The sequence below is a fragment of the Malus domestica genome, chromosome 15, assembly GCF_042453785.1.
Source record: "Malus domestica chromosome 15, GDT2T_hap1".
In the NCBI taxonomy this organism is placed as follows: domain Eukaryota; kingdom Viridiplantae; phylum Streptophyta; class Magnoliopsida; order Rosales; family Rosaceae; genus Malus; species Malus domestica.
In genome coordinates, this window is record NC_091675.1 from 32,088,636 (window position 1) to 32,103,105 (window position 14,470).

The following is a 14,470-nucleotide window of genomic DNA, read 5'->3' on the forward strand; positions in this document are numbered from 1 at the left end:
CTAGCTTTGCAGCCTCTAACCCCGCCTATCCCAGCCATGCCGAAACTTATTATGCGGCTCCCAGCCGCCCTCAATCTTGGAACATGGATACTATTAGTGCCAATCTTGCCCTGCGGTTCCCAACCGTGTCGATCAGGACTATGACACCCTAAGCTTCAAACTATTCAACGATGAAGCAGAGTAAAATGCTTTAACCAGCAGCCTTTTGCTAGCAAAAAATTTAGTAGTGAAGAAACTTGCAATCCATTCAGATTCTGAGTTGACCACTAACCAAGCCTTAGAGGGTACATGGCGAAACATTTAAGGATGGCTTAACACTTGGATAAATTTCAGGAGTAGCTCACGGCCTTACTTGCTCTCTACAATGCAAGAGGATAAACTAATTTCCTAACACCCATCTAGTAAGCTATCCAATGCGATGAGGTAAACTAATTCCCCGACACGTATTTGGGTTTGCTCTCTAGTGCAAGAAGGTAAGCTAAGAATTCCCTAACATCGATCTAGTTAAGTTATCTAGTACAAGAGGGTAAACTAATTCCCCAAAACCTATCTGGGTTTACTCTCAAATGCGAGAGGATAAACTAATTCCCCGACACCTATCTGGTAAGCTCTCCAGTGCGATTGGGTAAACTAGTTCCTTAACACCCATTTGGGTTTACTCTCCAGTAGGAGATGGCCAACTGCCCATGAATTTCTATACAACTACACATTTTTATGTGATTAGTTAACAATTTTCATATCCCACAGATCTTTATCATGTTATGATGTAGGCACGTAGGTCAAAGGATCGAATACTCAAAGACTAACTAAGCAGCACATGGTCAAGGGCCAAAAACTCATAACGAACTCAAACAGCTCTATTTTGCCCCAAAAAGTCAAAGCTTTCAGCCATAAGTGACTTTGTGGGATCGTTTTTTTTTTTTTCAAAACAACATGCCTAGCCAACGATCCTCTGGCTAAAAGTTTTGCAAGATGCTTTAAGCAAGCAAAGTTTCAAGAAAAAATAAAGATGGACTAAAGTGAAGAAAGAAATTTATTAAATTTCTAGGTAATTGATAAACTTGCACAAAGGTTGCTAACATCCGGCACATGCTAAATATAGTAGAGTACTCATTTAGTAGCTTGGATGACCTTGGGCTCTCCAACAGCCATCCTACCTTTAGCAGCTACTTCACACTCATCAGTTCGCTCATCCGACTTTTCATCTTCAGTAGCTCCAATCTTGGTAACTCTATCCTCGAATGTTCCATCTATGACAACTGAAAAATCAAACTCAAGCAGATCCGTCCTTCTTGGCAAGCAGCACAGACGTGGTAGTAGTAGAAGGAGTAGACTTTGACGCCTCTTTAACAACCGAATTCATTTTTCCACGTGACGGACTTTCTTCCCCTACCTTTCATAATGGCGAGCCTTTCAGAAGCCAATCCAGACTTAGCCATAGTTGGATATTTCATTTTATCTTAGAACTTGGACGGTGGAAACAGATCAACGTCAAGCTTTCTGAAAGCAGTAGAATGACTTCTTCTCAACTGAAGCTCCAATAAGCAAGCTAACCTACTAGCATGGTCCCATGTAATTCTCCTCGGATCAGGTTGAGCCAACTCTTGGCCCCCGCCAACCAATCGCACCACACGAACCTGAAACAACTCCTGTAAGTTACCTTACCTGCACCGCATCCCCGTGGCTACCCAATTACTTCCTCAGCCCCTGTTGAGCCATTCCACCAAGCCTCGAGGCTCTAGAAACTTAAAGATGAAAAATTCAACTCTTTGAAGTGGCAAGCAAAAAAGAAAACTAGATGAGAGGTTTACAATATTCTTTACCCATTTCCTTCTGTCTTAAATTGTTATGGGATTTTATTTAGCCCTCTGCTTAAGACATGCTTATATAAGTCTTGGTGGCAATTGGCTTCCTTTTCCCATGACTACTTTGTTTCCAAAACAAGGTGAAAAAAAATACATCAAATTGGGAAACAACCCTCTGCACACCTTAGCAGCTTGGATCTCTACACCTACTGCCCTTTTCTGCTTTCAACCCAGCAAGTGTGGGGCATTTGCGGAGCCAGAAATAATCCAAGAAATCCATAAGGCGATACATAAACTTTTTCTTAAGGAAGACAAGATTGCCCTCATTAAATGGGCAGGACCCTTAACTACTCCTATGCACAGCTTAACACCCCTGAAGGTTCATGCAGCTGATACGACTACTCAAACCTCCCTGATTCGTGCCATGGAAAAGTCAAAGGTATTAAAGATAGAGTTAATTACTAAATTCTATCTTTAATACATTCTCAATTGAAGATTAACTCAATCAAGTAAGGAATTCCTATCACAACCAATTGGGGATACTTCAACCATTATCCCAAGATATTTTTCTCCTAATTAATATCCTGGGAATATTCTTTCCTCATTCATCAAACAGATGACACACCTTGGCCAATAGGATGTCACCATGTGTAGGGCAAAATCTTAACCCCATGGTCAGCCACCTCCTATTAATACCTCAATCTCCACCAAATTTTGGTAGGCGTTTTGCAAAACACTTACTCTTTTCAAAGAAACTAATTTAGGTATCGTAAATCCATTAGCCAACCCCCCCCCCCCCCCCGACCCACCTTGTGGGTGATTGAAGTGTTGGTCTTTGATTAAAAGTGTTGATTGTTTTGTAGGTACAAATTCATTAAGACTGAAAACGGCGAATTTTTTCTACCACAATATGAATCAAACTCATAGTGCCTAACGCTTATATATAGACAGCACACTCACCTAAACCACTATGGAATGCCTAAGTTTTGAACCTTTGGGGATAGAGGCACATTAACCTAAATCATTATATATTGTCTCAAATAAGAAAGTCCTTATAGTGTAATCTTAGTTTATATAGTTTAAACAGTTGATGTCCAATAATAAAAAGGCACTAAAAACCCACAGTCGATCTACACCGTTGAATGCACATAAATTTTTCTCGCAAGTGAAACTTTATCATGCAACATTAATCTCATAAGATAAGAGATAGAAATTTGATTCATTCACTGCTCATTAGTGATTATTTCCTAAAACTATCACATCAAATTGTCTAGTAGCCATCTGCTAGATAAATTGAAGAAGATCAAATGATAAAAATTTGACCTTTCTATCAACTTGTCTAGTTGCATCAAATTGTCTAGTTGATCTTATCTGTCCTTTCTATCTCCTTTAACCATCTGCTTTTGCCACTTGTTCAATTTAATCATAGTTGACAATAATTTCTTGTGGAAATTTTTGTTTCAATGTATCCAAACACTCATTTTTATTTCTTCCACACTCTTAATTTTCGTTCGTTGGATAGATAAATTGAAGAAGATCAAATGATCAAAATTAATAAAAAGTGTGAGAAGTTAAAAAGATGTGTAAACTACATATCTACCCGTTCCATCTCAAACTCAACTAAGTTCTATATACAACTAAACAAAACTTTTCTACCTTTCGGTCGGAATTTGACATCACTTAAAGATGTAAGACAGGATATTTAACTCAAACATATTGACTAAATTGTAGCTATGGTCTCTCAACTAAAAATTCATTACCATTGGTCTCTCAACTCATCAAAACCTGCATCTATGGTCCCTCAACTAAAAACCCATTACCATTGGTCCCTCAACTTTAATTCAACTGGAGAAATTGTTCCTTAACTTTAACCCAATTGTAGCAATGATCCTTCCAACATAACTCGTCTTGACAAAATTTTTGACGTAGTTGACGAAAATGACCATAATTACACACTTTGATGAGTTGAGGGATCCTAATTATATAAATGGTTATTCCAACATAACTTATTTTGACAAAATTTTGGCGAAATTGATGAAAATGACTATAGCTATTGTTGACCCTAAAAACTACCAAGCCTAGTGGCGCGCAGGCCGAGTAATCTATGAGTTAACTACAACCTTCGGTTGAATGCGGGGCATGCCAACTCGTCGGCCGAGTTCGGTCGAGGAGTAAAATGTGTTGATGTTGCGTTAAGTGCGCAGCTGACTTCTGGGTCTTGCGATTGCGACCGAGGAAGGAACACATCTTGGCCTCTTGGGTTCTCAAACCTGAAGACAAGGCTACTATTCTTACAAAGTTTACAAATCATCGTCGTTGGATTCGGTCACAGTGATGGTATTTGTCAAAGTAAACTCACGCCGAATCGACACCAAAGTGTAAGGGCACAAATACTCAACGCGAATATAAGTCTTAACAATAAACGTGGTTTGGCCATCGAAGTGCCGAACTCTAAATCTCACTTGAGAGTATCCAATCATAAAATAACTCGGCGTGCAATGTGCCGAACCCAATAAACTGTAACACTTCACTTCGCTGAGAAGACTGATGAGATGACTTCGACTAATAAGGATTCGGAAATCCTTTTCGACCGAGACTTGGATAGATAACCAGTCGCCCTTGATGCAGTGCTGTCTATGCCGACTGAAGATGCTGCGAGACCGGCTGATTCTACGACGACAGTGCTATTTATGCCAACTGAAGATATCACTGGTTACCTTCACAGTGCTGTTTATCCAAACTGAAGGTGTGTCAGTGAAAAGAGAAAGGAAAAAATCTTAAGGTTGTTGAGAGAATTTGCGTAGGACAGCTGTGTGTTGAATTGGAGAGAGCTTGAATGATGCATAGCCTCCTCTATTTATAGCATCAGGTCCTCTCTAGACCGAATTAAAACCCTAATCGGATTAGGACTCCTTATTCTAATCAAACACTATCTCGACAAGTCCTATTTTTACTATGACTTTGAACCCAGTCCTTTATCAAACTGTATTCACTTCCGGGTTATCAATATCTTTATCTTGCCGAGACTCCTTATTGTACCAGGATTCAATTACTTGTCTCGCAGCAAGATTTGGCCGACCTAGGCTAGGAAGTCCATGAACTAGGCAATCCACGATAACCTTTTCGTAAGACCTTCCGGGCCGAGAATAAAACTCGGCCCAAACCAACATTTTGGGCCCAAACAGCTACACATTTTGATAAGTTAAGGAACCAATAGTAATGAATTTTTAGTTGAGAGACTATTGCTCTAATTTAATTAAAATTGAGAGACCATTACTATAATTTACTCAACATAATTTGACCAAACAAAAATCGCTTGCAGTTGCACATGCAAAGTTTATTTCGCAAATACTTAAGCAAAAAGAAAATTTGCTCGTTCAATTATTTAGGGTTTGTTCGAGTAAATTCATATCAAGAATTTTACATGTATGAGGCTAATAGCCAAAAAATAAGAACAAAAATTTTAAAAAAATTTAAATTCATCCAGCACACAATTCAATACCCAAATGAAACAGGTCTCCCCGACGGGAATCGAACCGAGTCAGATGGTCTGATATCTCGGTCACCAAACCGAGCCGACTCACTCAAACTATGTCTTCTCTTGGCCACCACCAACTTCCCGTTCCCCTCCTCCTCCTTCACCTTCGCAGCCTTCACCACCGTCTCTTTAATCAGCCTCCAAAACCCATTAACCAGATCACTCTTCACATTCGGCACCGCCAGAAGCCGACCTTCGCACTCCTCCGACCGCTTCAACGCACTCAGCAACTCGACCGAGTCGCATAAACTCAGACAACTCAGCCTCTCGTCGAACTCGTTGACTCGGACTATAGTTTCATTCATCGCACAAATCTGGTCCTCACCCACCAAACCCAAAATCTCCATCATCAATCTGTTCCCGTCCAAATCCAACGACACGGGCCTTCTGCAAATCTCTTCCATCAAACTCACCAACGACTCGGTCTCTCGGACCAACTCGGCGTTCATAAGGGCGGAGACTCGGTCCTCCTCCTTTTCTTTATCCACAGTGCAGGAATTGGATCCGAGGAAGAAACCCAGAAGCCGAGATGTGAGGAGGAGGTTCTCGACGTACTGAGCGTACCATCGGACCCAGGAGGAGAGTTCCCAAGCTAAAGGGGTAGAATCGTCTCTGAAATTGGAGAGGTTGAGGTAGTTTCTGCCTCCTGCGGCTGGGTAGACGGCGAGCTGGTCCTGGAGGATGAAGGAGCCGTACTTGATCACGTGGTGGACGGCAAGAAGGCACTTGATGGCAACGGCTGAGTCGTGGGTGGTTTGGAGGCGGTCCATGAGGGATTCGACGGCGGCGGAGGCGGTGGCGCGTGAGCTGTTGCCAAAGGAGAGGAGATTGGCTAGGTGTTTTTGGGGTGGGGGTGCAAAGGGGTCATGGGTTGTGGCGCGGAGGAGGGTGAGGTGGAGAGAGTAGGGGGAGGAGGAGGCGGCGGAGGCGGAGGCGGATAGTTTGGAGAGGATGGCTGCTTTGCTTTGAGAGGCTTTGTCTTTGATAGCCCCCATCACGTCTCTCATCTTTCTTGTTTTTCCCATGTCATGTGTTTGTGTCGGCCAAGGGTTTATCGGTCGGCGGGTTCTGATATGAATGAATATCGGAATAGGATACTGTCCGAATTCCCTGAGGATTTGAAGAATTAATCAATTGTGTTCGTTCATTGTATATTATACAATTAGAAATCATTTTAATTTTTAATTTAAAATTGAATATAAATAATATCAAATGAAAATTGACCAGACAATGTACAATAAACAAATATGATTGATTGATTCTCAGATTCAAGGATCCGAAGAGAATCTTGTCCATGAATATCAATGGCCTTATCATATTTAATATATTTATTGTCGGGAAAGAAAATTCTAATTTAAAGACTGTCAACTAACTCAATACTTTTTTATTATTTATGTTGACCAATTCGTTGGAGGAAATCTTTAAATCAAATGTATTCAGGCCATTTTGAAATATAAGGAATGTATAGGCAAGAAAGTATTGTTCTAAAAATCAACGTTTAGCGCCGTCTAGCTGTTAGGCGGCTGGTCATCGTCCAGGTTAATGTTTAGGCATTTGAAAATTAAGAAAGGGAGCTCAGACCTACTAAGACATCCGTCTAGAAGGCTTAGGTACCCACTTAGACCCACCTAGGTTTGTAACTCACTTAGACGGAAAATAAATAACTTTTATTTTGCACTTTATTCTTTTCAATAAATTGTAAGAGATTTGTTGCATTATTAAATGAACACACATTATATTCATGTTCTCCATGTTTTCATTATGTTCCAATACTTTATAAGATATATAATAGATTTACTTAAATTCGCCTAATAGGCATAGGCACCTGCCTAGCCGCCCATGTGCTAGGCCCTAGTCCACCACCCGACTAGCGCCTAGTGTTTTTTATAACCTTGCAAGAAAGTCCTAAAGTTAAACGAAGGTCAAGATATCTTCGTTCATTGTCCAGACCCTAAATGCATCCATTTTGCATTGCAGAACCTACACGGCGTGCAGGACGAAGTAATTAGGAACAAACTACTTTTTTTGGCGGCTTGAATTGTTGATACGGTGATGCCAATTTGCTACTAAGCTCAGCCGAGAAAATATCTTGAATGTGGTGGATGTGGTGAAATGTGCTGTTGACTTTTGAATCAAGTGATTTCAGTCGAGGAATGAACACTCTCGGCCTTGGGTTCTATAACATAAAGATAAGGTTATGCCAATTGTTGTGAGGTTCAATAATGGTTCGGCTATCAATGTGTTGGACTTTAAAAGTAACCTGAAAGTAACACCTCATTCGCTAAGAAAGTAGATAAAGTGATCTCTTTCGGTGAAAGATTCAAAGATTCTTCGTTGGCTGAGACTTGAGATAATTAATCACTTGGACATGAGAGAATCCCTGTTTAACTAGACAATTGAGATCCCTAAGGCAAACTGACTCTACAACTCCAGCCCCATCTATCTAGTAAGTTGCCTTTACTTGTTACTTCTAAAAAAAATCCCCGTCTGTCTAGTCGATCATCGTTCGTCGGTTGCCAACCCAAACCTGTCTATCCAGTCGAAATTTGTTTGACAGTTAGTGAACAAGTTAGTTTTCTCAAAAGGTGTGAGATGTTTCACGTAGAGCGTTGATTTCGGTATAGAGTTAAAGGTCAATTTCTTGTTGCCTGATCTCTTGTATTTATAGGATATTTCGTGATGCTCATGTTGAAGAGGTTAATAGCATTGCAACTAGAATCTAATGGCTCTATTAACCACTACAAAGCTTAACTTATTGCCAAGGGTTTCCATCAACGCCTTAGCATCAATTATGCTGCGACTTTAGCCGGGTTGTCAAATTGACCACTATTGAGAAAAAAAAATTGTACAAAATATTGTGGAGTGAAAAATAATCGAGAAGAATATGGAGGTGACATGTGGATTTTAGGCTAAAAATGACAAAACTACCCTCGAGGAACATCGAAACTCCTACTCACGAGCAGTGGACAACCATCCCTCAATCAAGTCAAAAGTGTCCAAAATAGGTATTTATTTAAAACCTATTTCATCCATCCTCATCAAATATTCTACACAAGGTAACCCCCAAATCTTTCCTTTCAAATTATGTTAATTAGCTAATTAATTGATTTATTATTCAATTAATTTATTAATTAGCTACAAATCATGAATCTCACCCAAAAAACCATCCAAGTGGCCAGTCCATCTCCTCCCAAAGGGGCTGGCCATACCCCTATATAAACACCCTCATTTTCTCCAAAACTGAAGTTCTACACTCTTGCTAAATTCTCTAAATTCTCCAAACACTTTTCCCTCAAAATTCTAACTTTGGCATCGGAGGTTCTTCGGCCTAAGCGCCCCCCCCCACCAATTCATCGTGGGCACGTGAGGCTTTTGGCCATGACCTAAGGTGTTATTTGTTTTGTAGGTGCAACTTTGTCCAACAGTAAGAAGGAAGAAATTTGCATCCACAAATATGTAAACAAATAATTTACTCGACACAATTTCACCCTCGTTCATTTTTCCAAAGATGGTTTTATTAATTTCAGTTCAACCTATTCTAGACTATGCGTCTATTAATTACAATCCTTTGTTAAAAAGGAAAAACCCTTTGATTCCAATATGAATCAATCGTAGCTTGGGGACTTGGGTGTTTGCTTGATTTTGCAACTGCACCTAGGTCAAGCCCTCGATTGCCTACGTACCCTCTTGACGGATCAAGTCACTCATAGTTCCTTTGATTTGGTTTGAGATTTTTAGTGAGTGAATGACCCAATAAAAAAATGGATTTTGTGTTTGGTTTCAACCAAGAATTCAATTTATATGTGGTGAATTTGGTTAAGGTGAACCGGGGATTCAATTTGATATTTTGGATTTGCGGTATTGTCTACAATGTGATACTAGACTGACTACGTATCCTTAACGGAATCAAACCGACTTAGTTCGTTATGTATTTGTTTTTGGATTTGATGCCTTGTGCAGTTTCAGCAAGTGCATGCAAGGACTTTGCGCCACTTGGAGTGGGCCTTGTGTCATTTGGAATTTGAAACGGCTTTATCACATTTGGTTGTCAAATAAAATTAATGGGCAATTTTATGTGAACCCACTAATTTATTATTGACAATTGAATTTGGTTTTGAGCTAGCTTTGAGCGTAATTCAAGATCATTTTAGTGTTGCATATTGCATTATGGAGCTCACACCGCGACGTAGTCTTAAAGAAGACAATGCGAATTCTTTTCAGACCTTAGAGCTTGCTGCAAACGGGTTTCTCTCTCAATAATTTGTCTTGGGGAGTCAAATTGCACATTGTTTCTATGCTTGAGACTTCGTTGCCAATGATGAGCCTTTCAGGTGCACATTAGTTGAAACCTCGACTTTGGCTTTATTCTTTCTTTTGGTCTTCAAATAGCACGTAGACTTGAAAAAAGAAGAATATAGACCACTTCACAATTTAGCTTAGAAGTTGGCAGCAGAAGTTGACTCGCTTGACTCTTGTTTGTGACTTAGGAAAGAAATAGTGCAGCAGGTGGCATAATTTAGCCATAAACGACTTTTTCATTTTGTTCTCCACGTGAGAAACGTTCCTAATAAATTTAGACACCTCCATGTCTACATAGAGAGATGTTGTGCTGAGAAAATTCTTGACGAGTAAATTTCGATCTTCTCCGTAAAGGTCACTTTCCAACACTTCCATGTCTACGTGGAGACATGTGTTGGAAATGTGCCCTAAAGCCAATCATGTGATGATACTTTACGGACATTTCACATGTTAAACTAATCTAGTTTTACATATAAAGGGCATACATTATTGTTTGAGCCGTCTCATATAAATGTTATATGCTTAAACGATAAAGTCCAAGGAATATGTGATTGGGAGAATGTAATCTAATGAAGTTAGATTCATGAGACCATTCTTTCGTAGACACATCCTAAACGTTCCTGATCATAGGATTGCCAATTGGGCGTTGACAGTCCGTTAAGATCAGTACGTACTATGTCTTCTCTCAGGGAGAGTGATTAGTCTCTAGTCATTGGTGTGTGTGACATCAAGACAAGTACGGTAGGTGCTCAATAGAGAATGAGTTCACTGAACGCGATCAACGAAGAGTTCTCATATTCCATGTCACATGAGAACTCATGGTTGGGATAATGCAAAGTAGTCCTTTGACCTGAGGCATCATAGTTGTCTTGTGGTTAAGACCTTGATCTTTGATTATGTCAAAGTCATCCCACCAGGAGGGTGTCCACGGCATCGTTGGGGTCAAGCCGCTTAGCTATGGAGACAAGTGAATGCGCAACAAGGGATCTCTAACCTTCAAACCGTTTGAAGGAGAATACTCTCTGATATGATTTGAATCTCTGGCCAGAGTATGAATGAGATTTGGGAATGCGTTCCTAATCACATTCAAGGTAACCATATAAGCACAAGACACACATTGGATAGTAGACATGAGAAAATAAACTATCAAACCAAACAATGTGGTCAAGAGTATTAGATTAGAGAAGGACCGTATTGCATTTGTAATCCCAGACTGAATAGGTTCTCCACCTCTTCTGATTAGCTTGGGTAACCATGACATACGGCTAGGTGTCACTCATGGTTTGTGGAAGCCCTAAACGTGTGTAATCACTAAAGGGAGAATTGAAAATAGTTTCAATTCACAATCGATGTAAAATGGTTTTAATCGCCCACTACCTCGCTAAAAGGAACCTAATGGATCGTACACCGTGTAAGGTAGAGATGGACGAAATAAATGAAATGAGTAAGATTAATTGAATGGTTTAATTATTTATGGCAAGGATTAATTAATATGTTAATTAATCAAACGAATAAGTTCGTTAAAGACCACGGGATAGTTTTGGACCTTAAGGCCCAATGGGCTTCGAACGTCAAGCCCATTAACTTAAGTTGTATGACAATTTAATGAATAAAGATTCATTAAAGCCCAAAAGCCCAAAAATCCCTAAATGGCCGGCCATAAGGAATGAATTAGGGTTTTGGTTATTTAGGTCACTTAAAGAAGTGACTATATAAATGACTTTATAGCCAAATATTCATTAAGTGAAATAAGGGTTTATTTTTGGGGAAAATGGGTGAGAATTGTCTCTCCATTTTCTCTCTAAAGAGGCCAACACCTTGGAGGTGATTAGCTAGTCATCTAATCCTCCAAGGTCACTCATTCATCATCCAATCTCTCCTTGGTGTAGAGACTTAGAGGTTCTCAATTTTGGGAACTTGGAGAACCTATTCTTCCATCCAAATTCATGGATCTAAGAAGCAAGGAATGAAGGCCCTATCTCTTTGGGTGATTAGCCTTTGCTTATGCAAAGAGGAATCTACAAAGGTAAATTTCAACTCACTTTGTTTTTGAGTTGATTATTGGTTCACCAATCTACTAGGCTTTGAATTTCATGGTCATGTTTTGTTTTTGAGTACATGTAAGCATGATTCCGCCTTTAATTGTTAATTGCATGCTATATGATGTTGCTCAAATGAACATGTTTTCCCAAAAGATTTCCTTCAACATGCTATGCCAAGAGAATGCTTGACGAGTAAATTTTGACCTTCCCCGTAAAGATCACTTTCCGGCACCTCCGTGTCTAAATAGAGACATGTTGTGCCCAGAAGAAGCTTGACAAGTAGATCCGAGCCACTGAAGATCAACATCTTGGATGAGTTTACTTTCCGGCACCTTCGTGTCTGCTTGCAAACATGTTATGCTGATAAAGTTCTTGATGAGAGGACTTCGACCATCCTTGTAGAGATCATCGCTTGCTTCATTTTCAAGGCTTTGTGCGAGAGTTTTGGCAGCAAAGAGGCTTGGTCACAGAGGGCATTGTTTGACCACTACGTTGGTATTTCCAATGTGAATTGGGACTTGGAAGCAATGAGTGTCGATCTCCTGCACACACAAAGAACAAAGAAAACAAATAGGTTTTATACCTTCAGTTTCGAGGAGTCAGCCTCCTTCAATTTATTTCCTTGCTTGGAGTTGTTTGAGTGGATAGTTAATGCTGGACTTAGTGAGAATGGAGGCCTAAGAATACAAAAAGCAAAGGGAGATTTGGGTTCGAACAAGTCGACAGCCTAGGAGGAATTAAAAATTATTTTTGCCAAGGAATAGGCAACAAGCCTACGTGAGAAGTGACACTCAGAAGGGTAGCTTATCCCCAGCAAAATGTACTTTCCAAGGGTATGGATAGGTAAATAAGTGGTGACTCACCATGATCCGGAGGCCATCCCCAAAAGGCAAGGCTTAGACAATCGGGCTAAAATGTCTATAAAAGCAACAAGGGACACCAGAGACAAGAACACTCAACCAATCAATCAAAAAACGTCCAACTTTGCTCTCAGACAAGCCAGAAACCAAAAAGCTTCATTTGGTCCAGACTTTGCACTTTTATTGATAGATTCACCATAAAAAGTCACCTTTTGTCAAGTTTTAGAAGTTCTGCTACCTTTTCCCAGTATTGTAGTATTGAATCCCTTTAGTAAATCCGTTTTACATTTCATTCACCAAACATTACAACCCTTGTAAAACACACAAAGAGAAATAGTCCCAAGAAGATGAACCTTACCTGGCAAGGTTATAATCTTGCTCGAGTCTCTTTTGTTTGTGCTTACATAGAGTAGATCTGTTGTTTAATGTATCTTTCATTGTGTTTTAAATCATTTTCAACTACTTGTTGTTCAAAGTTTCATCTATGATTAACCTTACTTCTTTAGTATTAACTGTAATCAAAGAAATGTTTGGAAGGGCCCTGAACTCCCTTTATTTGGACATAGAATATTATGAGTAAAAGTCCTTGTTTACAAGTCAAGAAAAATAACCTTATACAGACTTAAACCATTTGTAACAATCCAAGAAGATCAAAAGTCTAAGTAACTTGTGGTGCAAGTAATCAACTCATTTAATAAAGAATAATCTATTATACAAAGATAACAGTGGCACACTTAGATCCATATTAGTTTTGATTATGAGCCTTAAGGCCTAACAAAGGCCCCATAAAGGCACCATTCAAACTAATAGCAAACTCATATTGCAGCACATCAAGCAGCAAACCTTGCCCGACAGGCAAGATCCCGGGGAGTTGTGCGAGGGACAAACCTTGCCCAGTGGGATCTATTTTGTGATATTGTATGCCAAGACGAAGGAAGGATCGAACGTTAAAGTGGAAGGTGTAATTCGGGCAACCTCTTTGTCCAACAGAAGCAGGCATGACAAATCACCCATAAGACTTTCCTTCACTACAAAGCCCCAAAATCTTAGAAAGCCTAAGCTTTTTTTAGAAGTCAGGTGGAAAGGTTACTAGTGAAGATCTGCAAGCCACCATGGTGCAAGTATTGAGGAGTATAGAGAAGATCTCTCTGGAAACCAGATGAGAAGTTGGTAGGCTGTGTTCCTAAACAGGAACGCTACAAAGGAAGTTTTAGTTAGAGTACTCTACACCAAAAGATGGTTATACTAGTGAAAGAATCATGGAGGTAAGCCCAGAAGAGGAACCATCAATTCCTTAGTTTCACTTACTTGATGAAAATAAGAACAAAGGGAAAATGAAGGAAAAGGCTGAAACCAGTCGGTGAGAAGAATAAGAGTTTTAAGTAACAGGCTTGCTCCATCCGCTGCCACCACCACCAAATATTAGAAGGCAGGGCGGGCAGGAAGGGATAAAGATTAGTGCGTCTAACTTGGTGGAATAAACAAGCGGAAATGGCTTATCCACAGCTGGGGGCAAGCTTCTTCCTCACAGGCCACCACCATTGGCTAATAAGAAGGATGAAAAGCTAGATGAAGACAGCTAGACCCATAGAAGGAAGCTTTCTCGGGCATCGATCATAGCTTGAAGTAGAGGACTTCCAATCCCCCATGTAATAATATGGCTAACCAAAAACTCATGAATGAATTGACAAAATTGAGGAAGATGGAGGTACATAATGCTCAACCGCAAGCGGGCCCGATGTTTAGGATAACATATTAGAAGCCTTGTCCTGATAACATATCAGAAACCTTGTCCTGAGTACATTAATGAGTAGAATCATTTCCTTCTCAATTTCAAGACGCCCTAGTTCCCAACTTTTAGTGGGGAAGGTTGTAATGTGTCTTCTAGAGATCACATTTTCAAGTTTTCAAATCACTGTGTGGCGT

At 39.9% G+C, this 14,470-nt stretch overlaps 1 protein-coding gene across 1 annotated transcript; it reads right to left on the bottom strand.

Moving 5' to 3' along the window:
• Positions 1-5,157: 5,157 nt before the first annotated feature.
• On the bottom strand, positions 5,158-6,563 carry LOC103401609 (putative clathrin assembly protein At4g40080). The gene has a single exon (XM_008340322.4). The coding sequence runs from the start codon at positions 6,366-6,368 to the stop codon at positions 5,301-5,303; it is 1,068 nt and encodes a 355-aa protein (XP_008338544.3). The 5' UTR covers positions 6,369-6,563; the 3' UTR covers positions 5,158-5,300.
• Positions 6,564-14,470: the final 7,907 nt, after the last annotated feature.